Source organism: Strigops habroptila, chromosome 3 (genome assembly GCF_004027225.2).
Source record: "Strigops habroptila isolate Jane chromosome 3, bStrHab1.2.pri, whole genome shotgun sequence".
Taxonomy (NCBI): Eukaryota; Metazoa; Chordata; class Aves; order Psittaciformes; family Psittacidae; genus Strigops; species Strigops habroptila.
The window spans coordinates 76,397,417-76,422,610 of record NC_044279.2 but is presented as its reverse complement, the minus strand read 5'-3'; the positions used below and the strand labels follow the sequence as shown (position 1 = coordinate 76,422,610).

At 51.6% G+C, this 25,194-nt stretch overlaps 1 protein-coding gene across 2 annotated transcripts; it reads right to left on the bottom strand.

Annotated features, from left to right (window-relative positions):
• Positions 1-704: 704 nt before the first annotated feature.
• On the bottom strand, positions 705-21,691 carry SYNGR1 (synaptogyrin 1). 2 transcript variants are annotated; one of them, XM_030480343.2, is made up of 4 exons: positions 21,411-21,691; positions 9,034-9,271; positions 7,443-7,588; positions 705-5,028 (listed from the first exon to the last, which is right to left on the bottom strand). In XM_030480343.2, exons 1-4 carry the CDS (start codon positions 21,507-21,509, stop codon positions 4,810-4,812), a joined length of 702 nt encoding a protein of 233 aa, XP_030336203.1. In that variant the 5' UTR covers positions 21,510-21,691; the 3' UTR covers positions 705-4,809. The 2 variants fall into 2 exon arrangements, with proteins under 2 accessions (XP_030336203.1, XP_030336204.1); XM_030480344.1 differs by having other exon boundaries at positions 705-6,277; positions 21,411-21,629.
• Positions 21,692-25,194: the final 3,503 nt, after the last annotated feature.

Genomic DNA, 25,194 nt, shown 5'->3' with positions numbered 1-25,194 from the left:
GTGGCACTCCAGGTACTTGGGTGACAGTTGAAAGGGGATGAGAAGGAAGCTTTACTTAAGCATCAACAGAGGGTGGGATTTAGAACTGTGTTTTGATTGCAGAGCCCATTGAAACGAGATCCTTTTCAATGGTGGGCTATCAGTTACCAACTGCCGGCAGTGCTCCGAGAGCTTTTGTTTCCCAGCATGTGGTTATGTTCTGCAAAAGTGTGCTAGGCTGGACATCCGAGCGATGGTCACACATAGAGGAATAGAGGTAAAGACACATCCAAGGAATAAACAGGTCTGCTTGCCCAGGTGTGGAAATACAAATGTTTATTTTCATATAGGTTTGTATCCTATATTCCTATATGTCCCTCACCCACACCTCCTGCAGCCATATCCCTTTCACAGTGAGAGGCCACTTCTAATATGTTATGTCAAGCTCCTTCTCATGTCTTCCTACTGGTTAGGTAAGAGATACTTGATGGTGTGTGTGATTTGAAACTTAGGCCAAGCAAAACAACCAACCCTTAGCTCTCCCTGAAACACCTGTCTCAATAAGGGCAGTTCTTTAGGTCTCTTTCCTCCATTGAAGCTACTGATTGTCACTAAACTTCCCAGCTGGCCATGCAGGAGCACAGGAGCCATGCTGTCATAGCAAACCGAGCTAAAAAAGCCATCCCTCCCCCCCAGAGAAAATCCAGACCATGGTTTTTTCCATATAGTTTGGTTATTTTGAACGTCATAACTTTATTGAGACACCAGTAGTTACCACCTTCACTTTGTTAACCACAAATATATAGGACATTGTAAACACAGGTGCCGAGGTGGCGGGGTTCACTGTAGTTGGATTTCGGAACAGATAGGGTCAAGGGATGGAGGGGAGGAAGGGTGAAGGGACACTTGGGCTTAGACAAGACCACTCAGGGGATCCTGTATGCGGCAGGCCATCCATGAGTCATCGTATATACGTATATATGTATAGCTTTATATTATACATCTTTTTAAATATATATATAATATATATACTATACACAGGCAGTAATGTGGCAGGGGAAGGGACAGGGCAGCCCAGGTGGTGTTACAGATGCCACGCAGACAGCAGGGATTTGTCTGGAATGGACGGTTTGGACTTGCTGCATGAGGTGGCCTTGCTGGGTTCCTTGCCTTGTTCCTGCTCTGGGGATCGGAGCTGAGGCTCCTGTGGGAACCACCCCACAACACTGCCTTCCCAGGTCCTCCCAAGTGCTTGCGAGGGTGCAGGGACAAAGACGCCTCCTCCCCTGAGGGAACTGCCAGGAATAATGCGGAGGGGAAGGGTGCGTGATGAGGTGAATAGTGTGGTGGAGATGTGGGTGAGCCGGGGATCAACAAGTCAGGAGACTGAAGCCACAGGTAGAACTGGGGCAAGGTTTCATCATCCCTTTGCCCTTCACAGCCCCTGCTGTCACAAAACAGTTCCTTACTGAGGGGCTTCATAAAATGAGAAGACATCAAGGGGCCACTGCTCCCAACAGGGGATGTGTAATCCTCTGTAATCTGGACAAATGGCAGAGGGGGAAGAAAGCCGCCTTATCGTTTTGCTTATACAGCCTTCTCTCTGATCTACTAATCCCTAGAGTGGGGCCGATCTCACCCACATTTAAGATCTAAAAGGGACATGTTCCAGCCAGCTCTTCAGGTCTTGCCTATGATCACCAGAAATAGGCAACACCTTATCAGAAGAGCCTAAGATAAGATAACCAACCCTTTGGGTAGGTCTGTATCTCTCCATCAGCTGCAGAACCAGCCAAATGCCACCGGAAATTGCATTTTAAATTGCTGCATGCAAACAGGGAGAGTCCCACCCCCAGGTCTGTCACCACCATGCAAAGGCTGAAAGCATGTCAGCCCAAGGAGAGTATGTCTTCTCCCATGAGCCAGAGCAAGAAATTGCCCAAGTATCTACTGTTGTAGCGTCCCCTGCCACACCAATGCCTTTCCTACGACACAAAGCAAGGAAGAAAGGGACAGAGAAGTGGGCAATTACCCAGGATGAAGCCACCTGGCTCATGTCTCACTGAAGTGCCAGCTCTGAGGCGGAAGCTCATTCCTACTTCAAGGCCACTGGAGCCCATCAGCTGGTTACATGAGGGAAGCAAGCTAAAGAGGGTAAAGAAAAGCTTGCTCATTAGTCATCAAACCCAAATGGTGTTTAGCCATCCAGATAACTCTGATGGGAGAAAGGACATGTAAAATGATCCTGTGCTACATCTCAAAACAGAGCCCCAGGTAGACTCCCCACGTATGGTGTGTATGTCTCCTCATGCACCAGGTCCCTCACCCCCTCACCAAGGACTGGGGACAGGTGATGGGCAGTTCCACCCAAAAAGTACAGCACATATTTGTGCTGAGGGTTGGGTATTTATAGCTGCCTCCTCCTCCTGGTTCCCCCCCACCCCCCAAATGAAAACATGAAGGATGACACAGATGAGTTTGGGTGAGTACAACTAGTTTTTCTCCTCCTCCACCTTCGTCATTCGTTCTTTCCTCTCCCACAGTGGGAGAGATGGACTGGAGGGAGCCCCCCCAAGTCATAACGAACTTCTCTCAATAAAGTAACCCCCTCCCAAGCCTAAATATTAGGCTAAGCCCACAGAATAAGAAGCCCAAGGGGCTTCCCTCCAAAAAATAACCCTCCTATTTACAGTATTGCTTTCGCTCACAGCCACAGAGCAAGGGATGCATGCCCAGTCCCTCCTGGTGCATCCATGGGGCTAGCTGGTCCCCCTCTCCTGTCCTCACCAGTGGTTAACCACCAGCAAAGGGGTGCAAGCCATGGGGAGGACAAGCCATGGGGACAGCCACCAGCAGCACTGGTTAGGAGCAGCTAGAAACAGTGCCTATATACAGCAGAGAACAACTACCCCTTTTCCCTCTTGGGGCCTGCAGCTTTACAGTTTCTACCCCTTCCCTATCATTGTGGGGCAGCTGGAGAGGAATCACACTGGGAGGAAGGGAAGGACTGGTAAGATGTGAGATGTTCACATAGTCACAGGCCAGACCTGTGTCCCATCCTCCCAACTCCTAAGGCTGCTACGGGGAATAGGCTGGACACTCAGGGGGAGCACCTATGGATTTTGGATCTGCTCCTGATCTCTGCTACTGAGGCCAGTGTTGCATGGAGCAGGATGGCTGCCTGGAGGATGGAGCTCCTCACTCCTGCAAGGCATACCCTGCCGCTTGTGCTCTGAGAGATGTCGGGCTGGGGTGAATTGTCCAGCTGACTATTGCTGAATTATTTCCCTTTAGGGACCGTCTTCACACATAGACCTTACTTCTATTCTGGAATAAAGAGTGTGTTTCCACAGCTGTGTCTTTGCACCAGAAGCAAAATCATGAGTGTGTAATGATGTGCATACAGGCTCTATCTGAGAGTCACTACTGCCACCTAGGCGAGGCTTTAAAGACAGCCAGGAGCTGAGATGCTGCAGAAGATGCGCTATATGGCAAATACAGCAAGACCAGTTTTCAGAGAGCTCAGTCTTTCCCCAACCAGTTCTCTGCAGACCAAGACCTCCTCTCCATCTGAGTGGGAGGCAGAGCACAGCCGTGTGGGGCAGAACTCTTCCCTGCTTGGTTGCACCCCTTGTGCAAGAGCCAGACACATGCTGGGCATCCCAGAAGCAGTATTTCTTCCCAGGGGGAGTCCTGCTCCATTCCTGTGTGCTACAAAGATGGTGCCAGCAAGAGGCTTTGCACTGTGGTAGCAGAGGAATGGAGGGTTCAGGAGGACCTGAAGAGAGAAACTGGCTTTCTTCTATTCGTCCTGCCCAGGGTGAAATGCCAAAGCTTTCCTCTCCTTCTCGAACCAGCCCAGCTGGGGACGAGGGCTCTCAGCACCCCTTAGAAGCCCAACTCCTTCAACTTTCCTCCCACAGGCACTGTGTCTGGGGCGGGGGACTGGACATGGCTCTCCTCCTGCCTCACCAAACACTGGTTTGAGAAGAGCTGCGAGCAGGACATCACCTCCACCTCAATCCAAGGGGGCTGGGGAAGGAGTGACTTTCATGGCACTGCCCCTCTGCTCTGCTGAATCTCTCGCTGCAACCTACAGACATGCCTGTGGTTTTTGATTGTACCTGCAAATCTTCCTCCTTCCCTTCCTATTGTATCTCTTTGTGGGCCCCCCCAATACCACTTCTCCCCAAAACCTCTAAAAACAAAGCACCCCTCCCTCACTAGCATGTAGCAGAGAAAAGCCCTCCTGGCTTTGGCATGGGGGATGCCATTCCCACTACCCTCCACCCTCACACTCCTGCATGCTGACTCCACCACCATCCCTCTCCCTGAGCCACCAGGCCCTGCAGCCCAATTCGGATGCTCCCACATCTACTCCAGCCTTTAGCAACATCATCTCTTCTAGGAAGGTCCCTCTCACTCCTTCCCTTCTGCCTGCAACACCCTCTCCCTTGCCCTGCTGGTGTCGTAGCCCCTCTCCTGCCCACCAGCCAGACTCTGCCCTCCACAGTGAGGCAGGTGGGAGAGGAGGGAAGGGGGGACCTTCCTGTCACAATGTGGTGGCAGATTTTGGAAGAATTTGGTTCTGGCAGGTAGTTTTGGGGGGTAGGAGGAGAAGGAAGAGGTGATGGGGAAACTTTTTTTCTTTGTCTTTTTTTCTTCCTTTTTTAAAAACAATAACTAAAAACAGATGACCCAGAAGGCTGGAGCATAGCTGAGAGCCACCTCTTGTGCCACTACACACGTGTCTGGTTTGTGCCTCGGCTTTTTGCCGGCAGTGGGAAAGGGGGCAGAAGGGAAAGAGGAAGGGAAAGGGGCATCGGTGGCTCAGTAGTTCTGCGTCTGGTACCCCTGTGTCTCGGTGTCGAAAGCATCTGCTGGAGGGGGCTGCTGGTAAGTCCCCACCGCATCTGTAGCATCCTCCTCGTTCGTGTAGGGAGCATAAGGCATGCCGGAGTCCTGGCTTGGGTCCATGTAGTCCTGGGAGAAGAGGGCCGAATCGGCACCCAGCCGGAAACGCTGATACGCCAGGAATGCCTGGCCCACCTTTAAGGGAGGAGGTGGGGGGAAGAGACGGGAAGCAGAGAGGGGAGGGGAGAAAGAGAGGGGGAACATACCGAGAAAGAGAAACAAACAAAAGTGGGGTTAGTAGTGGTTACGGGTTAGTGAGTGAGGCCCACGGGGCAGCCTGACGGTGAAACACCCCTGAGAGCAAGGAAGTTCAAATACCCTATAGGAAGCACGAGCCATTGGGAGAGAGGAGGGCAGGCAGGGATGGCTGCAAGCCCAGCTGCCTGCCTGCAGCCTGCTGGGGTTTCCCACTGACTCTGGGGTGTGCTGAGCACCTCCTGCCCAGTGGTGGGCTTTCACCCACATGGCACAGGTCGCAGAGGCTCAGTTGGCGTGTGGTTATCCCACTCAGCCCCTCCTGCCCCTGGGAAGGCAATGTGCTTCAGCAACACAGCAGAACGCTTGCCTGCCAGGCTGGAGGTACACAGCCAGAGGCCAGGAAGGAGAGCAGGATTTGACCTGGAGTAGCGAGGTAGTGGTCATCCCCTATAACACCCTCACTGGCCAACATCCACAGGGTGCAGCATAGACCTTGGGAAGGAGCAGCAGGAGGCAAGGCGGCTGCTTCCCAGACCAGGGGACAGTTAGCAAGCATACTGCTGCCTCCTACCCCAGGCACTGCGGGCACCCTTTGGTGGACTGAGGGAGCCCAGGCATGGGTTCTGCATCACACACCCCAGCAGGCATGGCTTCTTGTCCCAGAGCATCCCTGGTAGAGGTGAGCAGTCTAGCAGGTGATGGGGGGAAAGATTTTTGGGGAATAAAGGCTCAGAGGAAATGGAGGAGATAAAGTGGTTGGGGCAGAGGGCATCTCCTGAAGTATTAGGTCTGAGCAGTCATCATAAGAAAGGCACAGCAGTGTTACGCAGCATTAGTTAGAGTACAAGTAAGGGAGAGAAGGGAGCAGAGGAGGAGGAGGAGAAGATATTGCCAGTTCCAACTCCCTGGAGGGAGATCCCCGCTCAGTGGACAACCTCACTCCAGTTCAATGGCCCATGTCATCCCACCCTGTGCCCTACAGTGACCACACACCCATGGTCAGAGCATTGGAACTGTCTCTACTCAGTAACCTCCTCCAGCTGCATCCTTCCATCCCTTCCCCTAAATTCCCCATCAGCGAGGGGTGCTAAGGCAGCAAGGACGGGGAGTTAGGGAACAGGGTATTGTACTCTTCCTGAAAAGTAATGTCTCTGAGTCTCCGGAAAGCCAGAAATGTGAGGGAGCCCTGTGAGGAGAGAGAGGGGTGTGGGAATGATAACCAGTAAGGAAGAGCAAACCAGGGTGTTTGATTGAAATAAAATCCCCAAGGATCTGGGGGAAGAGGATGCCTATTTAGCCACTTGCAAGCCCACGCATCAGGGAGAACTACTGGAAGTGGTGACATCTCCAAAACGGTCCTGAGAGACCCCTTGCAAAAGCCTTGCTCCTTGTCACACTTTCTGCTGGAGGTTGCAAGAGGCTTTCAGCAGCACTTGAGTGCAGGGCACAGCTCATGGGACATACACGCATGCTGCTGTCCTTGCCTCTGCTGGTGTCACCTTGGTGAGGCTGCTCACCGCACAACCCTTTGCAGCCCCCCTTCCTCAGACAGCTTCGTGGTCTCACAGCACCCTTCCTACCTGGCCTCTGCACAATGTTAAGGCCTGTAGGGAGAGGAGAAGATAAAGGCACAAGGACTTACGCATAGAGATCGGCCTAAAATACTTTTCTGCTTGGCACTATGCTGTGACTGTGGACAAAAATCACGTGGGTTTGGTGCTTTCAGAGACGGGAGGAAATTGTGGGGGTATTTATATGACACACCATTTTTCCAGGGAACTAGCAATAAAGAACTGCTGGGGAAAGTGCAGAACAGCATCATCACCTTCCTAAGAGGTGATCCAGTAAGGTGGTGCTGCAGTGTGCGTGCAGATGGAGAGCCCAGAGGGATGCCCACTGCAGCCTCTTGTGGCCACTGATGACATTTCACGTGATGGGAACAAAGCAGGGAGCGAAATGGGTGCGAACACCGGCCTGGAGCTCCCTTCTCTGCTTAGCGTCTATGAGGTGAAAATGCTGTTAAGTCCTCTGATGCACAGGGAAAATGATGCTTGGGGTGCTGGCTTGCCCAGGGTCATATTAGAGGTTTGTCAAGGACGTTCCTTACTGGGATATGGGTCCCTCTTTTCCATTGTGCTTATTAATGCTCCAGCACCTTCTTTCATGTAAGTTTTTGAGTCTTTGTTTCCCAAGTTTACCTCCTAGCCACCTCCTCCCCCTTCTTTTCCTTCTTAGAAGCCATGTGAACTGAGATCTCGGAGGCAATTACTCTTAGCCAGTCACCTTCCATTCCCAATGAGCTAATACAGTGCAAAGTACACTTGATCCAGCATCATGGTTGCTGTACTCACCCAGGTGAAGATGGAGAAGAACGAGAATGTGATGGCTGCTCGGGCTGCGTCCCCTCCCTCATTCATTGGGTTGTCCTCTTCTTTTGACGCTTGCCACTGGTTGGTCAGAAAGCAGAAGCCAACGAACCAGAGGAATGCCCAAAAGGCTGGGTTGGATGACCACCAGCATGCCAAAGGGGAAAGGGAGAGACATCAAGAAGGTATGTGTGAACAGAACATAAACACATCATGTGTCTCTGGAAACTTCAACTCTATGAGACCCACCAGCGTGTTGCAGACAGGGCTAAACTCTGCCTGTGAAGCCTGTCTAAGCCCAAGTGAGCTGGCAGGTGAGCTAATGGCTAAATTGTCAAGGTGACGATAGGTGTCTGCAGAACATACCTCAGGAGAGTTTATTTGCTTGTGTTTGGACTGATCACAGGACTTGCATGTGGCCTTGGGAGGGAGCCTGAAGGGCTTTCAGTACAGAAGCAATCACCTGGCCTCTCTGAAACAGCCACTGCTTCACATCCCTGTGCTGCAAGGATGAGCAAAGAGCAATTCCTTCAAGGGAGCTGCAGAAGAGTGGGAAGCAGCCAGCCTTGCAGTTGCACAGAGACTGGCTTTTGCTCAGGATGGCACAGGCTGGGGGACTCACACTGAGGAAAGGTGCTGAAGAATCATTAACATGCTGCACCCCTGGGAAAGGGGTGAAGATGGGGAGGAGAGGGACTCACTCTCTTTGCCAGGCGCAGACAGATACCTGGCAGTGAGGGAAATGGGCATTCCTAAGTGGCAGCAAAACAGGGCTCAGTCCTTCCCCTCCTCCTGTTAGCTGCACACAGGACTGCTCGGAAAGGGGCTAACCATGAACAAAATTGCAAGCCAGAAGTCCTGAAAAAGTTCAGGTACTGCACCCAATCCTGCCCTCACTCCACTCCTGGCCCCTTTGAAAAACTGGGAGGGGGACACCCTAATGTGGAGAAATTTGCCTGTACGGCTGGAGTAAGCCAGGAGAGTGACTCAGGATCACAGCATGAGAACAAAGCACCTCCTTGTGATGCTGCTGACTAGTGTTACACATGCACGTACACAAGCACCATCGCTCTGTCTGTCACTTCAACACGCTACTGGGGATGGAGAGATCTGACTGTAAGGTAGAATAAGCCTCAGGGCTGTATGTGGTCCTGCACAGCTACTCACATGGAGAAATACCACATAACCTAGGAGGACTGGTTTAGTCAGTCTGCATGAAACCTTCAACATTTTTTTATGTTAAAATATATAGGGTTCAATCACCTGGAGCTGGAAAAGAAGGAAGTACCATTTCCAGAGGCATTAACACTTGGCCTTAGCAAGCGCAAGCATGCAGGGAGGCAAGACCTGCTGATCCTAAAGGGTTCCCTGAGCTATGCCTCACAGGAGTGAGGCATCAGCCAGATTGGCTGAGAAGAGAAAGGGAAAGAAAAGGAGAAAGAAAGCCTCTTGAGAGATCCAGGAGCTCAAAGACCTCCCTGCTAGCAGGGACCTGGCCTGCAAGGTGGCAGAAGCTCCCTCCTCTCCTTGCCGGTGGAGGAAAGGGGCACTATGGCCAACTGGCCAAGAAGCTCACCTGAGACTCCGATGTCTGAGAGCACTGCCTTCTTGCGGTCCTTGACGCTGCTGATCTGCGGGAAGTAGGCATCCAGAGCCAGGTAAAGAAGGCAGCTGAGGAAGGCGAGGACACCCACCGTAATGCCATAGTTGCAGGCATTGCGATTGTGGTTGAAAATGCAGTGCTCTTGTGTCTCGTCCGCACGGTTTATGTATCCTTCATTGACAATGGAGCCAAACACCACGATGGAGAACACCTGGTGGGGAGGGAAGCAGGAGATACGTCAGGGCAAGCCCCATCTCTCTGCACCAGCACAAATCAGCAGAGCTCTGCAGGGGACAGACACCCTTCACAGGCACCTCTGTGCTCTGCTGAGCTCACATCCTGCTGTCTTGCCTGGGCTATAGCCATGAGGAATTTACTGGGGAGATGGTCTCATTTTATTTCTGAGGATTAACTTAAAATAGGACACTTTTAGATTGAGAATTTTTATTCATCTGATCTAAAGCGATGTAAAGCAGTCACAGTCTGCAGTAAGGGTGGCTTTCCACAGACACACAGGGAGGCAACATGGAGTGTAAATTGGGATATGGTTTTGGTACGGATGAAGGGCTCCAAGTAGTGGAAATCCTCTTAGTCTGCACTTAATTCTCCCACCCACTCCTTTCCCTTCTAGGAATTCATTGTTTCTACCACGCATTTGTTCACTAATTTTATCTATTCAGCTACTATGCTCTTTTCCCCATCCACCCTCCCACAATCCACAGCCCTGCTTGCTCTGCAGCTCCATTCTGCTGGGCTCCTGCTCTCCCCATCTCCCACAGTTTTCCATCAGCCCTGCCCATGACACCACCTATCCTTCTGCCTACTGACCCATACATCAACACCCTCGAACCTTCCCCATGGATTTTATGGGCCAAACATTCCCCCTCCAGGTCCACTTGGCAGAGGCACCATGGGTCCTCCCTACCCGTCACCGCTACTGCCACTGCATGTTATTTTAAATCAGGTAGAATTAAGGATGAGTCCAGGTAGAAACGCCATAATCTGCAGTTGCTGGTCTAATCTTCGCTCACAGGCTTAGCCTTCATCGCCTGCCACGAAGCTGTCCCTCTTTGACAAAGCAAGTTCACCAAAGCAGAGAGCTATTTACAGCAGCCCCAGTCCTGCATCTCAAATAAACAGCTTCCCCTCGCAGCCACGGGAGAAAGAGGGGAAGGTTAAGGCAGCATGTATGCGTTTTTCTTTGCAGGGCATCCTGAGAGCCTCAGTAAGGGCAGCCTGCCTACAGGCTGCCTGCAAGGGACCCAGGCAGACAGGAAACAGGACCTCAAGCATGGGGTGAACACATAAATGATGTGCACTAGGACGTCATCGGGGCACTCTGCTAGCCTGGGAGTTGTCTGAACAACAGGAACCTGCTACCCTTGGAACCACTACCCAATCCCCATGGAGAAGCAACACACAAGAAGATGAGGTGCCCAAGTCTCCTGCAGGGAGTGGAGGTAGGTCTGGGGGTTTGCTAGGTCAGAAGGACCCCAGTACCACTTAACCCAACCAAGCATCAGAAGAGGACATGACAGGCAACCCAGAAAGGGGAGAAGCAGCTTTGTGAGCGCAGGGAAAATTAACCTTTGATTAATGCCAACCCAGTACACCGCCTGTCAGTGGTGGGGTTGGATGTCTGGGGTCCACAGCACAGACATCTGATGTTTGACCTAAAGTAAACTAAACCAAACCAAACTAAACTAAAAACACTGCAAGCTGGTGCTTCTAAGCGTGGGGACTGAATGAGTTCTCTGAAAGTTCACAAGAGCTTTTTAAGCTTAGAAGTAAACCAACTGATTTGTCCTCCTCATTCTTCTTGAAAATTGAGATTGATTATACTTTGCAGAAATTGCCCGTGAAAATGAAATAAAACTCTCTTCTGCCTGAAGCAAAGGCCTGGTCTTCAAAATTTCAGCATGAATGGTTTGGAAAGCAGCAAAATTGCACACAATTACAGCCAGGTGGTTTCAGTGGGAAACACCTTCACAACAGGCTGGGCTGACAGGTCTACCCAGAATCATTGGCAATAACACCAGGATCCTCCAATCTGAGGAGGAGCTGACAGACTTGTGAAGTGACATCCTGATGTAAGGCTGTGACCAGCGCCAATGCTGCCATTTGAAGTATTGACCTCCATATATGGAGATTACAGAGCAGGTGCCCCAATTTCCACAGCATTAAAGTGTATCTTCTCTTTGGAAGATGAGAAATAGCCTCAAAAGTGGCATAGTCTGGTGTTCAGTTTTGGTTTAGGGCTCAAAACTGGTAAACTGTTGATTCCCTGAGTCAGCTCAACACTTGAAATTAGCTGTGACTCTCTGCTTACTCATTTGAGATGAATGAACTTCTGTAATGGCCTCTTCCCAGAGACACCTCTGTTTACTCTGCTTGTATCCTGCTACACATCTTCCCTCTGCTCTTATCTTTGGGCTTGCTGCTGGCCTGGAAAACCTCTCATCTGTGAGCGAAAGAAGCAGAATAATTCCTTTTTACATTTGCTCTTTCACAGCTTTTTATGCTGGCACATTGTAAAGGCACAGCTCAGAGTCACAAGACCAGAGGGGCATCTCCCTCTCCATTATTGTTAACAATCCTTCTCCACCTTAGGTATCCTACAGCAGAGTCCCCGGCTTTAAATCCAAGAATGTAATTTGTTTGAGTGGTACAGTGGTAGAAACATCTTGGGCTGGGTGCCTCCAGAGAGGAACCCCAAACAAAGAAATCCCTGACCAAAGAATACCCTTACAACCTAAGTTTCCTACCCCCCATGCAACAGTTCAGTCCAACAATAATATTAGGGTCTGGGGTCTACTTGTTCTCCATTGGGTCTCTTCAAAGTCTCTAGGTGGGCCGTTTCTCCTCTTATCTATAAGGTTGCAACATTTGTTGACAGGGGTAGTGGCCTTCCTTGCTTCCTTATCTTCTGGCATGAAATGGCTCTGGGGCATCCTTTTTCTTAATCACAGAATCACAGAATCATAGAATATCGGGTTGGAAGGGACCTCAAGGAACATCTGCTCCAACGTTTCTTGGCAAAAGGACAGTCTAGACAAGATGGCCCAGCACCCTGTACAGCTGAACCTAAAGTTTCCAGTGTTGGGGAATCCACCACTTCCCTGGAGAGATTATTCCAATGGATGATTGTTCTCATTGTGAAAAATTTTCCTCTTGTGTACAACTGGAATGTCATTGGCAATAACATATACCCATTACTCCTCATCTTTTCCATGTGACTCCTTGAGAAAAGGGAGTCTCCATCTTCTTTGTAGCCACCCTTTAAACACTCGAACATGGTGATAAGGTTCCCCTACTCAGCGTGTCTATGTGAAAGTTTACAGTTTGCAGCCTGCGGCTTCAGCACATCTAGCTACTAATGATAAGCAAATTACACTAAGGGACTAATTTCCTTTATTTCTTTGCACTAATTTTCAAGCAGAGGTGGCATTCCTAACTTCCATTCTTTATTCTTGGTCAGCCACGATGCCACAACTTCTCTCCTATGAAGAGAAACCTATTTCACAGTCTGGAGGTGCCTCAGGTTTGACTGACTGGCAAGCACCTGATTTAAGATGATCTGAGGAGTTTTCTGGGGAGACTCCACTAAGGGCATTCTCATTCGTAAGCAGAACAAGTTACTGCAGATGCTTATATTCTGTGTCCCAAAACAGCCACCCCAAAAGTACTCTCTGTCCTTAGGAAAGCTTTCTATGGACCAGAGCACAGTAGCTTAAGAGATGTCTCATTCTCTCTGTGTTTTCCTCACCACTTGTATCTGGTCCATGCTCCACTCTCCAACTCTGCAGAGAGGGCAAAGTCAGTGGCAGTGGAGCAGGCTTGGTCTCTCTGCCAGCTTACCACCACCACCCTCATGGCACAGCAACACGCTGTGAGGATCCACTGTGCACAGCAGCCTTGACCTGCACTGGACAACCCCGACTGGGCAAGATCAAGCAGGTTCAAATCAGAGGTTTCAGACCAACAGGCAGAGCTGGACAGCAGAAGAGGCAATTGCTGACAGGCAACGTTGCCCATTTTGTCCTCATGATGTCTGTACACAGAAACTGTTGCGACAGATGCACAAACAATTTTCTAGAAAAATTATGAGAGCCCAGATCTTGCAACCTGCAGGAGAAACTGCTGCACACTTCACCCATGGCAGCTACTTCTTGTTGGTAAGGGGGTGGGAAGCTCACTGATGTGGCAATTCATCTTAGAAAGAGCAAGTATTTTTTATTTCCTTGATTTCACAATCCATGCCCGGGCAAGGATGATGCAGGCAGCAGGTGCAGCATGAATGTCTGCCTGCATTACAAACAAAGCACCAAGTTTGCAAGGATGAAGCATTTACGTTCCCATTCCCATCACACCGGCAGTACTTGTGAAGAAATGCCAGCTACCAGCAGCACAAGTGGCACAAAGTGGCACAAGCCTCTTGCCCCTTTGCGTTACTGCTGTTTGTTCCTTCTACCTCAGTTTGGCATAGCGCATCCTCACTGCACAGAGTCTTACCTACAACCACTCATAAAATAGTCCAAAATTTGTGTCCAGCTGCAAAGAGGAGGTGAGAAGAAGATGGTGGGAGTCCTCTCCTGACTGAGCACCAAGATGCAGGGAAGTGACTTGTCCAAAGGCTGACAGGAGGCGGGCAAAGCGCTGCATCCCAATGCTCTCCAATACAGGCCATCCTTCTGCTCCACAGGGAGAGTGTGTTAGCCTCTCTCCTACACTCGGTGACAAAACCTAGCCAGCCACCCTCAGCTTTGTGCACCTGAGTGGCCTCATGTCTTCAGCAAGGCTGCTTAAGTCACAGAATCACAGAATCATTCGGGTTGGAAGGGACCTCTGGAGATCATCTTATCCAGGCCCCCCTGCCAAGAACGGGCCACCTAGAGCAGGTTACACAGGAACGTGTGCAGGTGGGTTTTGAGTTCACAGGACTTGAAGTAACTAGATTTTTAGGTCGAGAGGGTTTCTTTAAGCCTCCAAGAGCAATGTTAACTGGGCAGGTGTTCAACTTGTCTGGAGGTCTGCATTTAATAAGTAATATATTCAGCTATGCTCAAAAAAGGGACAGAAAACAGCACTTGGAGAAGATCTGACCAACTCAGCATTGCTGCTGGGACTCGGCTTTTCTTGACTTCACCAGTCCTTAAACATTACATCCATGCAGGTTGTTGCAATGATCTTCCTAAACTTGTGTTTTCATCAAAGAGCTCTGAGACACCAAGTGAAGGCCAAAGCCAGATGCTTTGCAAAGATGACAGAGACAGAACAACTTGCTGGAAGACACAGCAGAATGAACTTAATGCTAAGCACTGCGGGGAGGAGATGGGGAAAGGCTGAGCATTTTCCTCTCCCAGCTTCTCGGGGGGCTCGTGCTGGCTGTTACAGGCATTTAAGGGCTCACTACAGCAAAAGAAGCACAGAAGAGGCAAAATCGTGCATCCCACCATAAAAGGCCTTTTTTTTCCTCTCTCTAAACTGGGTGATCTGATTTTGCCCGAGGCAAAAGTGAGAGATGAGCCCTCAGAGGAGAGGCTCTCCGGTCCCTCCCCACCTCCCTACTGCAGGCTCAGCCCTGCAGAAAGCCAGGCAAAACCTCCTGAGCATCATGTGAGGCTTTGCACCATACTGCCCATCCCCAGCCGTGCATCAGATGCTCCTGAGCATCATGTGATGAAAGCACAGCACGGCCAGCCTCCGGCAGCGCACTGGGATTTTCCTGCACCTCATCCCGGGAGTTTGTCATGCTGCCTCCTGACTTCATCCCTGAGATCCCTACAATGGCTGTGGTGGGGATGAGGCTGAAGAGGGTTTCTGCCAAGCTGCCTGCCTGAGCTCACTGCGGTGCCCTCTGGTCACAGCCTCTGTCGCACTGTATGTTGCCTCTCCCTCTTCCACACCCCCTTTTTATTCTATTAGCGAGAGGAAATAGTTTTGTGACATAATATTCCTGGTGGGATTTCAAATCAAATCCACCTTGGGCAGAATGAAGCAATAACCGCTTCTGTGTCTGATCTGGTAATGACCAGGAATAAATCTGTTTAAAAAGAAAGCAAGAGCAGGAGAATAGTGCAAACGATAAACTGGCAGAGATGATCTGGCTTTCGTTTTCATTCAGCCACTCGCAAATGAAGTCTCTGGAAAGCTTTGGAGAGCCCTGCACAGACATGGATTATTATCATCATCATCATTAAATCTACTTGTATTTAGTTCATTTTGAAGAAAACATATGCAGCTTTTGATACGCATGGGACTGGCTGCTTGGAAACAGGCAGCCTCTATTTATTCCCTCCAGCCGGCACCACACAGGTGGCAAACTACTCCTGCCCACGGTCTCGACGGCATGTCTGAGCCCTGCGCTGGTGCTGGAGGGGACCAGCCTCCCTGTCCCCGTTTAGACCTGATTCCCTGGAGCATGGGACAGGAGAAGAGCGTGGGTACACCAGCACGTGGCACTAGGTCCCCAGCCAGGGCTGAGCTGGAGCAGGTGACAGAGGGGAGAAAGGTTCCACATCCCTAATTCCTGCCACGGGATCTGGGACAGGCTTTCCTGGTAGCCAGCTTTTTTTCACACATGGCTTGGCAGCTGACAGGCTGGCCATTAACCCTTCTGTTTCCCATCAGACCCATGCCTGGGGTCAGTATTCCCCACCTCAGAGCAGCCCAAGCCCCGGGTGATGATGAAGCCAGCAGCTAGGAAGCCTCCAATGACAATAACATTGCTGTGTCTGCCACTCCAGGGAGGGAGGAAGAGCTTTGCCATGGGAAGATGCCCACTTGTGTAACTGAAGGTCGTGCCCCAGAGAGCAACTTCAGGAAGGTCTGGTCCCACAGGTCTGGTCTAGTGGACCAGGGGGGTTGGAACTAGATGATCTTTAAGGTCCCTTCTAACCCTAACTGTTCTATGATTCTGTGATTCATTTGAGGTCCCACGCAGGTCTTCCTGTGATCAAACAGCACCCTCTGTTCCACCACTACTAGTGACAACTTGCCATGGCCACACCGCCATGCGGTATCCAGGTCCTCCTGTGCTTTCCAGATGGCCCCTACATTGCTAGGTCGCTGCTCAGCAAAGTGACTGCCCAAAACTCACAACTTTTTCCATGAGGAAGATGCCTTACCTATGTCTCACCACAGTGCAGTTTCTCTGCCCCTCACCTTTGTGCCTCTCATGTTTTGAAACAGCAGATTACATATGATTATCTTATTTTTTGCTCATATTTCTGACCGTCTTTGGTCCCTATGTGCTACTTCTCATATTTTTATCTGAAAATGCCATTAATGAGAGATTTGTTCCTGCTCCAAGACCTTTCCTGGACATGCTATGCTGGAAAGAACACAACCTGCTATATCCAACCCTGAATCACCGCACAGCTGTGCACATCTATTGTTCATCTTCTGACATGGCCTCTCACCCAATCCCAAGTGATAGCGATCCCCCAAAAACCTTTCTGAAGCTGACCCAGTGAAGGGGATCCCATGAAGAACTGTACCTCGGGCTTGACTGAAAGCACATGCTTTGAACTGCCACGTTTCTTTCACTGTGCATCACCATATCTCACAAACATACAGCCAGCAATCATGGTGGCTGAGGCAAAAATCACACGGAAGAGTAGAGGCACGAAGCATGAGCTATAGTCGAGGAAACCAGGACAAAAAGAAGGTGGAGGCTGCAGCTGGTTTCAGAATAACAAGGCCCGAGGGCTCTCAGGCTCAATTTAGCTGCCACTGCAAGCCCATGCTGGGTTGTCCTTTCCATACAGCGAAGGATGGTGTGAGGTGCCATAAGCCAGTCATCAGCGCAGCAAGCCAGGGACCCGCTGGCAAGGCAGGAGACAGGGCTCCCTGCCACGCCAGGGCTTGTCCCTGTCCTCGAGCTCACAGGCGCCAGCCCATCATGGTGAAACCAGGGATGTGGTTCCCATCCTTTACCTGCCTTGACGACTCAGCCAGAGCTGCCTGGGCCATCCTGTGCCTGCACAGACAGGGGACAGCGCTTCATGTCCTGGCTCGAAAGGTCTATATGTTCCCACCAGCCAGGGGACACAGTGGCAATGGCAGAAGGTGATGGAAGAGGAGATGGGGGCAGGCAGTGCCTCTCCTCACCAGATCGCCCTCTGGAGGGGCAGTGCCCTTGGCGTCAAAGGGGAACGTAGCATCTTGGTCTGTGTGGCAAGTTTTAATGGTCTGCTCTGCCTGTGCATCTGCAGTTGGAAATACTCTCACTTAAGCCACCTAGCTGGGCCTGCTTCCAAAAAGCAAGTTACTTTTGCCTTGTTAGGCTTTTACATCGAGCAGCACTTCAGTTTCTCCAGCAAGCAGGTTTCCAAGCAGGCAGGAGCACCTGGAACAAACTGTTTCGATTAGCATTTTACTTATTTATGGAGCTAGCACTACATCCAACGCCTGCGGGTTCCAAAGGAGCCTCCCAGCTCCCCCGCGCCGGCTGTGGGGAGCACTGTGGGTCAGGGCGGAATGGGATTAGGCAGGGATGTGCCCACACTTGTCTGCTTTGTTTCCAGAATCATGCTGGAGCTGTGCAGCTCCAGCTTGGTGTGGGTCACCCAGCTCTGCTGTTGGGTCACCCAAGCAGGCTGAAGGCAGGTCTGTGTGTCAAGGTGGTAAAACCTCATCCATGCACCTGTGTCTCATCTACTGTGGGGCACCAGTTGTGTGATGCAGCTCAGCTCAGAGCACACCTCTCTGTTGTAGCCAGAGGCAAGCAAAGTGACACAGCATGGAGCAGTGCCTTGAAAGACCAGGACAGGGAGTAAACCCAGCCACCCATTACAACAGGGTGAGTTGACTCACTTCGCTGCCACTGAGAAGAAGGAGGGAGTTGTTCTGCCCTTCTCCACAGAGAGGTGGGGAAGCCTTTGGGATCTTCCAGCAGAACACTGCTTTAATCAGTCCAGCTGAATTGAAGAAGTCCCCTTACCGCAAGATCCAGATGCCCTTAGAGGTATCCTCAGCAGAGATGCTCAGGAGGGACTGCTCCATAGGGCTGCCTCCCTGCACTACAAGGTGCTGCTTCATCCAGGGCATCTGGGGCAGGCAGCAGCAGAGAAATGGCTTGTGCTGGGCCTGAACATCCAAACCTAACACAGGCACTCTGCAGGACTATCACCACTCACCAGCACCCATGCCAGGCAACCTTTCTGCAAGGAGATGCATACTTACTCCACTGTGCCTGACCTCCAAAGCACCCAAGAAACCTGAGCTGCCTCACAACGCTGTTGTTGTGGACAGATGCTCCAGAATTGCTAACCTCTTTCCATAGTTTAGCATCCTCCTTGTCAAACCTATCCCATCTCCTCCTCAGCAAGGAGCAACACAAATAATCTTGGGTCACCCCAGCTGCTCCCGAATCTGCAGCTGTCCCTGGAGATCTGCTGCCATCTCAATTGGGCTGCAAACTCCCTGGGCAGGAGCCAGTTTTGCTGCCTGTTCGTAAAAAGCCATATGCACCCCTGTGCCATTATAAAGCCTGCTATAAAGCAGCATGATCTGAGCACAAGGTCACTGCCTGGGGAAGTGATCACGAGAGTTTCTGCTCTCAGTAACAGCTCATCACATGAAACAGGACAAAAGGAATCTCCAGTTTGCCCTGGGGAGAAAATGGACCACCCATACCATGGGCAGGATAAAGGCAAATGAGAGCTCAGGAGATGGCAGGCAAAGTGCTTCCAGTGTGGGCAAGAGCAGGTGAAAGGAAGGGCTCTCACAGAGACCATGGGGAGGGAGAGCCCTTCGTCACCAGAAGAGTTTGGCTCACAGAGCCTGGCAATAGAAAGGCTGAGTGCGGATGTGATCGCAGTTTATAAATACACCCATGGGAAAGCACCAGGGAAGGAAAAGCACCATTTAAACTGAAGGGCACAGGAACACAAAAGCAAATGGATAAAAACCCAGCCATGAATAGATTTACGGTGGAAGGCCCCAACCATTGGAGCTGCTGAACCCTCTTCCAGAGGGAGTGAGAAGGGCAAACCACCATGAACTAGTCTGTTTTTCAGCAAAGTTCAACCAATTTATGGAAGAAGCCATAAAGGTTCTGATGCTTGCGACAGCCTGAGATAGGCCTTCAGTGCCCATAAGGACTCCTCCTGGTCTTGAGTTAAAATAAAGACCAAAACCACAGTTAAATATCTAGGGTGAGCTTGTGGCTCCCCGGCTTTGCAGAAGGAGGGATGCTCAGGATGACACACAAGACCAAGCTGATGGAAAAGCAGAAGGAATTTGTATTTTGGGAGAGAAGAGGTGCACGCGTAGCCTTGTGCCATGACAGCTAGGCCAGCCTCCCATGCTGGACCGCTGACCTGGTGCATCTCTAGCTCCTGCAAAAGGACTTTAATTTCCACAGCTAAGTGAAATGCCAGGTAAATCAGGGTAAATCCCATCCTGTCCCCTGCCATCTGACCAATGCGCAGAGGGAAACAATGCAGAGTCCCAAGGAGAAGCCAGTGCCCGGGAAGCACTCCTTGCCTGGGGAGACGTTGGGGGGCATGGAGCTAAGCTCAGCAAGCAAGCCGACAGTGCCTGAGATACTCTGAACCAAAGTAGATGCCTAGTTAGAAAAATAAACATACTTCATGTTCTCCCTCCCTCACTTGGTGCCTCTGGGAAGCCAGAATCCCGCAGTGCTCGGATGAAGGGGGAAAAAAAAAACCCCAACAAGCCACCAGACCAAGAGGGAGAAAGAGGAAATTCTGCCACAGAGATTAGCAACGGGAGAGCCTTTGTAGGTCACATCACGTCCATCATCCCTGGGCACGCAGGCTGGCTCCACTCCACCCTTGCGTATCCCCTCGCCTGGTGCCCGGCAGCCAGCCTGCTCCTGGCGTGATGTGCTGCACTGTAAACAAGCTCAGGCAGACGGACGGATGGACAGAACACCCGCGTTAATCACGTCCTCAGCTGTCTTGGGGCTCTCCAGCTGCCCCACGGGTCATGGCACCCGGAGGGGACATCACGCACTCCCCTGGCCGGGAGCACAAGGGCTGCCTCCCCTTTCCCTCCTTATTCCCCCCTGCCTGGCACTGCTTTTATTTCATCTTCCCAAAGCCAGCCTGACGTCTCTCCTCCCTTCTCCGGTGCGCATGTGTTTCTCTCCCTGCCCTCCCATCTCCGCTCCCGGCTGAGACCTCAATCTCTCCCCCACCAGCTCTGTGCTGCAGCTCTCGCTCCCTTAATCCCAATGACCTTCTTGCACATATGCGCAAGCCCCACAGGCAGCCATGGGATCATAGTCACGGGAAGAGGGAAAGACCTTCCCCCTGGCACCCCGTGCCCTCCCCACTACACTCTTTAGACCCCCTTTTCCTTCTGCCCCCTTCCCCACAAATTACGGAGAGGAAAGCATTACAGGGAAAGGAGGTTGGCGGGGTGACGGGATAAGGATAAAACACAGAGTAACATCCAGCCCTCGTCGACCCCCCAGCTTGCCCCAGCACGGCCAGAACCCCCCAAGCCTTGACCCACTGGGGAGTCATGCCAGGACTGCAGCATCACCCCCAGCTCCCCTTGTCACCCCATGTCCTGCTGCCTCCCTGTGCCCACCATAAACTCACTGGCATGGGGATGGAGGGGTAAGAAGACCCCACCACCACCCCCAAAACAGCCGAGATGGAGAGAGGGTCACAATCCAACCCAACTCACCCCTTCCCTCCCCAGGGAAAAAACTCCAAACCAGACTACTCTCATCCCATATGGCCCTATAACTATATGGCCCTATATCCATACACATGGATATATTTATATACATAGGGCTGTACATCTGTGTGCACACATATATGTGGATATACATCCTCCATATGGATATATGTGGATATACATATATACATATGGAGGTATATAAACCCAGACATAGATCCATATATCCAAACATACATGCATATATGTAGGGAGATATAGCCATAAATGCTTATGGAGGAATATTCATATTTTTCTCTGTGTGTATGGATCTAGATGTGCGGATATGCAACGGATATATGCTTATCTATATAGGCGGATATATATGCATATGTAAAACGTAAAATAATAAATATATAATACATAATAGCATATAGTTACAATACTATGTAATATAGAATGTATAATATATAACACAGAATGTATAAGATATAATACAGAATGTATACTATATAAGGATATATAATGTATATAGCATATAACATAATTTCATGTATATAGACATACGCAGGTATGCAGAAAGGTCGGGGTTGGGGCTGGTGGCGGCTGCCCGCCCCGGAGGGAGCCCCGCGCCCCCCGCAGCCCGGCGGGACATTTCCTCCCCCCCGCTTCCTCCCGTGCCGGTGCAGCCCCCGGTGCCGGCGGGGCCTTACCCAGGAGAGGAGCCGCAGGAGGGTCTGCGGCTGCCGGATGAAGGCTTGCGGGTCGAAGGCGCCGCCGGCTTTCCCCGCTCCGAAGGCGCCCCCGTCCATGGCAGGAAGCGGGCGGGGGGCTCGGCAGGCGGTACCGGGCCGTGCCGAGACAAGCCGAGCCGAGCCGAGGCGCGCCGAGCCCTGCCGAGCCGTGCCTGGCAGCCCGGCGGCGGCGACGAGCCGCGCGCTCCCGCCCACGGGGCCGCGCCGCGCCGGGAGCGCGCACCCACCCCGTTCCCGCCGCCGGCGGTGCAGCGGCGGGTGCGCTGGGGGGTGATGGAGACCTGCCAGCCTGCAGCCCAGTCACCCCTCCGCTACGCAGCCCGGACCAAATGTTCCACCGCTTGCAGCCCCCACAGGGGTAAGGCTGGACCCGCGGGAAGCCGGCTCCCCGTGGGGAGCTGCCTTCATCTCCACCGGGCGCCTGCTTCCAGGCAGAGGGCCTGGGGAGCCCCAAAATCGCCCTGCATCAAAGCCTCGGGCACCCATCTCTAGTATCTCACACCTTACAGACATCTCTAACATCCCTCACCCTACAGACACCATGGCCCTGGGAGGACAAAGCATGAAAAAGGTCCTTTTTAAAAATGGGAGTCTAGGGGACATCTGCTGGCTCCTGGAGGCAGAGACTGCGAGATGTGCACCTTGCATCCCTGAGGCTGCAGCCCTGAGAGTCACCTGGGCTTCCCCCAGCGTCCACAGAACCACCATGGCCACCAGCACAGCCTGGGGAGAAGCCATCCAGCCTTAGGGGCTGCTGGAGCTCTTTGGCCTGTGCTTTTTGCTCACCGCCTTCTGCAGAGTCCCCAGTAATCTGTATTAGTAGGACTGAAATGAAAAGCAAGCCCTTGGGTTGTAACGTGGTTCCCTAATGTCGGCAATGGAGGCCAAAACCGTTTGGAGTCTGCTTGTCCGCTTCAGCCTGAAGGCAATTGAAGGCCCCCTGCTCACATGCTTCAGCTGAGCAGAGATGCTCTGCACCGCATTTCCAGTGGGCATACCGCGGGACAGCTCTGGCTCTCATTATGGAGATACTCAACTCAAACCCCACAGCAACTTTGCTGGAGGCAGCCAGCCGAAGGGCAAGGCAAGAACGCTGTGAGCACTCTGTAAGGGCATACAGCACCAGGACATCTTTGAAGGGCTCAGATACAAAAGTGCTCATGTTGAAAGCTAAATCCCCGTGAACAGGGGGGAGATGAATGAAAGAGAGGGTATAAATGAAGAGAGGAGAGGTTGGGTTTTGCGAGATACATGCCTGAAATGCTGTGGCATTCTGGAGGAACAGGGTTTGGACCTGGCCAAACAAGCCAGGTACGCAGCAAAACTGGCTGCTTCTGGTCCAGATTCAGACAGAGCTATGATGCTGCACACGACCATCAGCACGTAGGAGGCTGAGGAAGCAGGAATGACTGGTTGTATGGCTTATGTGCCACTCACCTCCGGGTCACACCTATGCAGAAAGTCAGGCTAGCAGCAAGGGAGCAAAGGGCAGAGCAGTGGGATGGGGAACATGCTTGACCCCCTCTACCACCATTGCATTCTGCCCGAGTCTGAATCCATTTTCTTGGCAGAGTCTACAAATGGGCTCCATAACTCAAGAGCCCAGTGCAGGAGCTAGAGGCAAACACATGGGGAAATGAAGAGCATTTAAAGCTCACCCTTCGTTTCCTGTTAGGAGTAGCACCCTAAAAAGTGAGCAGCCATCCTTTGTCCTTTGTGTGACACTTTCTGAGGGGGAGGTTGGAGGCAGGGGATGGACACCCCCCATGACATCCAGCCATGGAATCACAGAATGGTCACCTAGTCCACTCCCCATGCAAAGAAAACAGGCATCTTCAAATAGATCAGGTTGCTCAGAGCCCGATCAATCTGACCTTGACTATTTGCAGGGATGGGGCACCTCTGTTTTGGGAGGATGAGCTGCAATGCTAGCACAGCTGGACCGCCAGCCCTCCACTTCATATTGGTTCCCTTCCCACTGTTGACCAGGTTAGGGCAGGCAATTAAATGTCCTCCTAAAAGAACACCTCTTGGTCTCATATGGGCTTTTTCATGCAGGTTTGGACAGGGAGTCCCTCTAGCAAAGCCTCCAGCCTCGGGTTTAACTTAACCTGCAAGGACCAGAGCTGGGGATGGGAGGCGGAAGGTCTCTGGGAGTTGATTAAGCATGTTTAACACATGGATATGCTCTTAATTATTTCATGCTAGCTGTGTAACCAGCCTCCCTGCACCGAATGCCTTAGCTGTTACACCAGTGCAGCTGGTGGCGGGATTTAGCTCTATAGGTAGGTGTTTGCTCGAGCTGTTTAATTAATGTTTGCAGTAACTTGATACAACTGTAATGTGCAACACTTACATCACGTTACAGGTCAGCATCCCTGTGGTGGGAATTCGGATGGCTTCTGCACGGTGCCGCAGTCCCTGGCAGGGAGGAAGGAGGCAGGGCAGGAAACATCCTCAGCAGCACCAACCTCCCCACGGTGTTGTGTTTGTCAAACACATCCTTCTCTGTCAGCCCCAGGAGATCCTGAGGGCAAACTCTGGATGCCGTGTGTGTGGGAAGGTCTAGCCCATTCAGCTCTGGGTACCATCATCTTCATGGCCTTGGGTTTGCATGCCCTGCCATACCACAGGCAGAGGTAGATTAAGGCACATGTTCCTTATAATAACACAAAAATATCTACTTATTCAGCCTCTGGATGTGGTGGGGGTGGATATTACTATTCAGCAGTTTGGTTATTTTCCACAGGTAACCTCGTGGATATATCTATCACCATCTCAGCCACCCCTTGGCTTCATCAGCTTCCTCTTTGCTCATGTCCTGCATCCTCACCCCAGTGAGGGGCTGTAGGAAGCAGGACGTGGCCATCAGCTGAGTTGGCTGGGCTCTTACCAGCCATATGATGCCTGATGCTGTGCCAGTTACTGGAAGCCTGGGTTCAGCGTGTGGTAACTCAGCTGAGGCTCTCAGACTGACCTGGGGGCAACGTGACACCCCAACATTTTGAGTGAGCGGCCAGGAATCATTCATCCAAAAGGAGTGGCCTTTGGCTGCAGGAGCGCAGAGTGGATGAAGCCGCCCCTTCCCCCTCAGAGACGGCTCAGCTCTAGGTCCTTCAGGGCGGTCCTCCTTCCCCCTCCTCAGCAAGGAGCTGTGGGATTCCTGCTGAGCACCAAAGCTGCTTCAGGGGATGCCTTAGCCAGAGCCATGCATCGCATCTGGCTGAACATGAGCAGCTTGTGCCCAGGCATCCTGGCCTGTATCAGCACCATTGTGGCAGCAGGGCCAGGGCAGTGATCATCTTCCTGTACTCAGCACTGGTGAGGCTGCCCCTCAAATCCTGTGTTCAGTTCTGGGCCGCTCACTACAAGAGAGACATTGAGGTGCTGGAGTGGGTCCAGAGAAGGGCAATGGAGCTGGTGAAGGGTCTGGAGCACAAGTGTGATGAGGAACAGTTGAGGGAACTGGGGTTGTTTAGTCTGGAGAAGAGAAGGCTCAGGGGAGACCTTATCAGTCTCTACAACTACCTGAAAGGAGGATGGAGTGAGGTGGGGTTGGTCTCTTCTCCCAAGTAACAAGTGATAGGACAAGAGGAAATAGCCTGAAGCTGAGCCAGGGGAAGTTTAGACTGGATATTGGGAACAATTTTTTCACAGAGAGGGTGATCAGACATTGGAACAGGCTGCCCAGGGCAGTGGTGGGATAACCGTCCCTGGAAGTGTTCACAACCCGTGTAGATGA

What these genes read in the sequence shown, in the direction of transcription:
- SYNGR1 (XM_030480343.2), bottom strand. Translation starts at nt 21,509, where the DNA reads ATGGACGGGGGCGCCTTCGGAGCGGGGAAAGCCGGCGGCGCCTTCGAC. An exon ending in TCCTGCGGCTCCTCTCCTGG is followed by an intron (nt 9,272 to 21,410) that starts GTAAGGCCCCGC and finishes CCTCCCCACCAG; the next exon opens with GTGTTCTCCATCGTGGTGTT. An exon ending in CTCAGACATCGGAGTCTCAG is followed by an intron (nt 7,589 to 9,033) that starts GTGAGCTTCTTG and finishes CATCCAACCCAG; the next exon opens with CCTTTTGGGCATTCCTCTGG.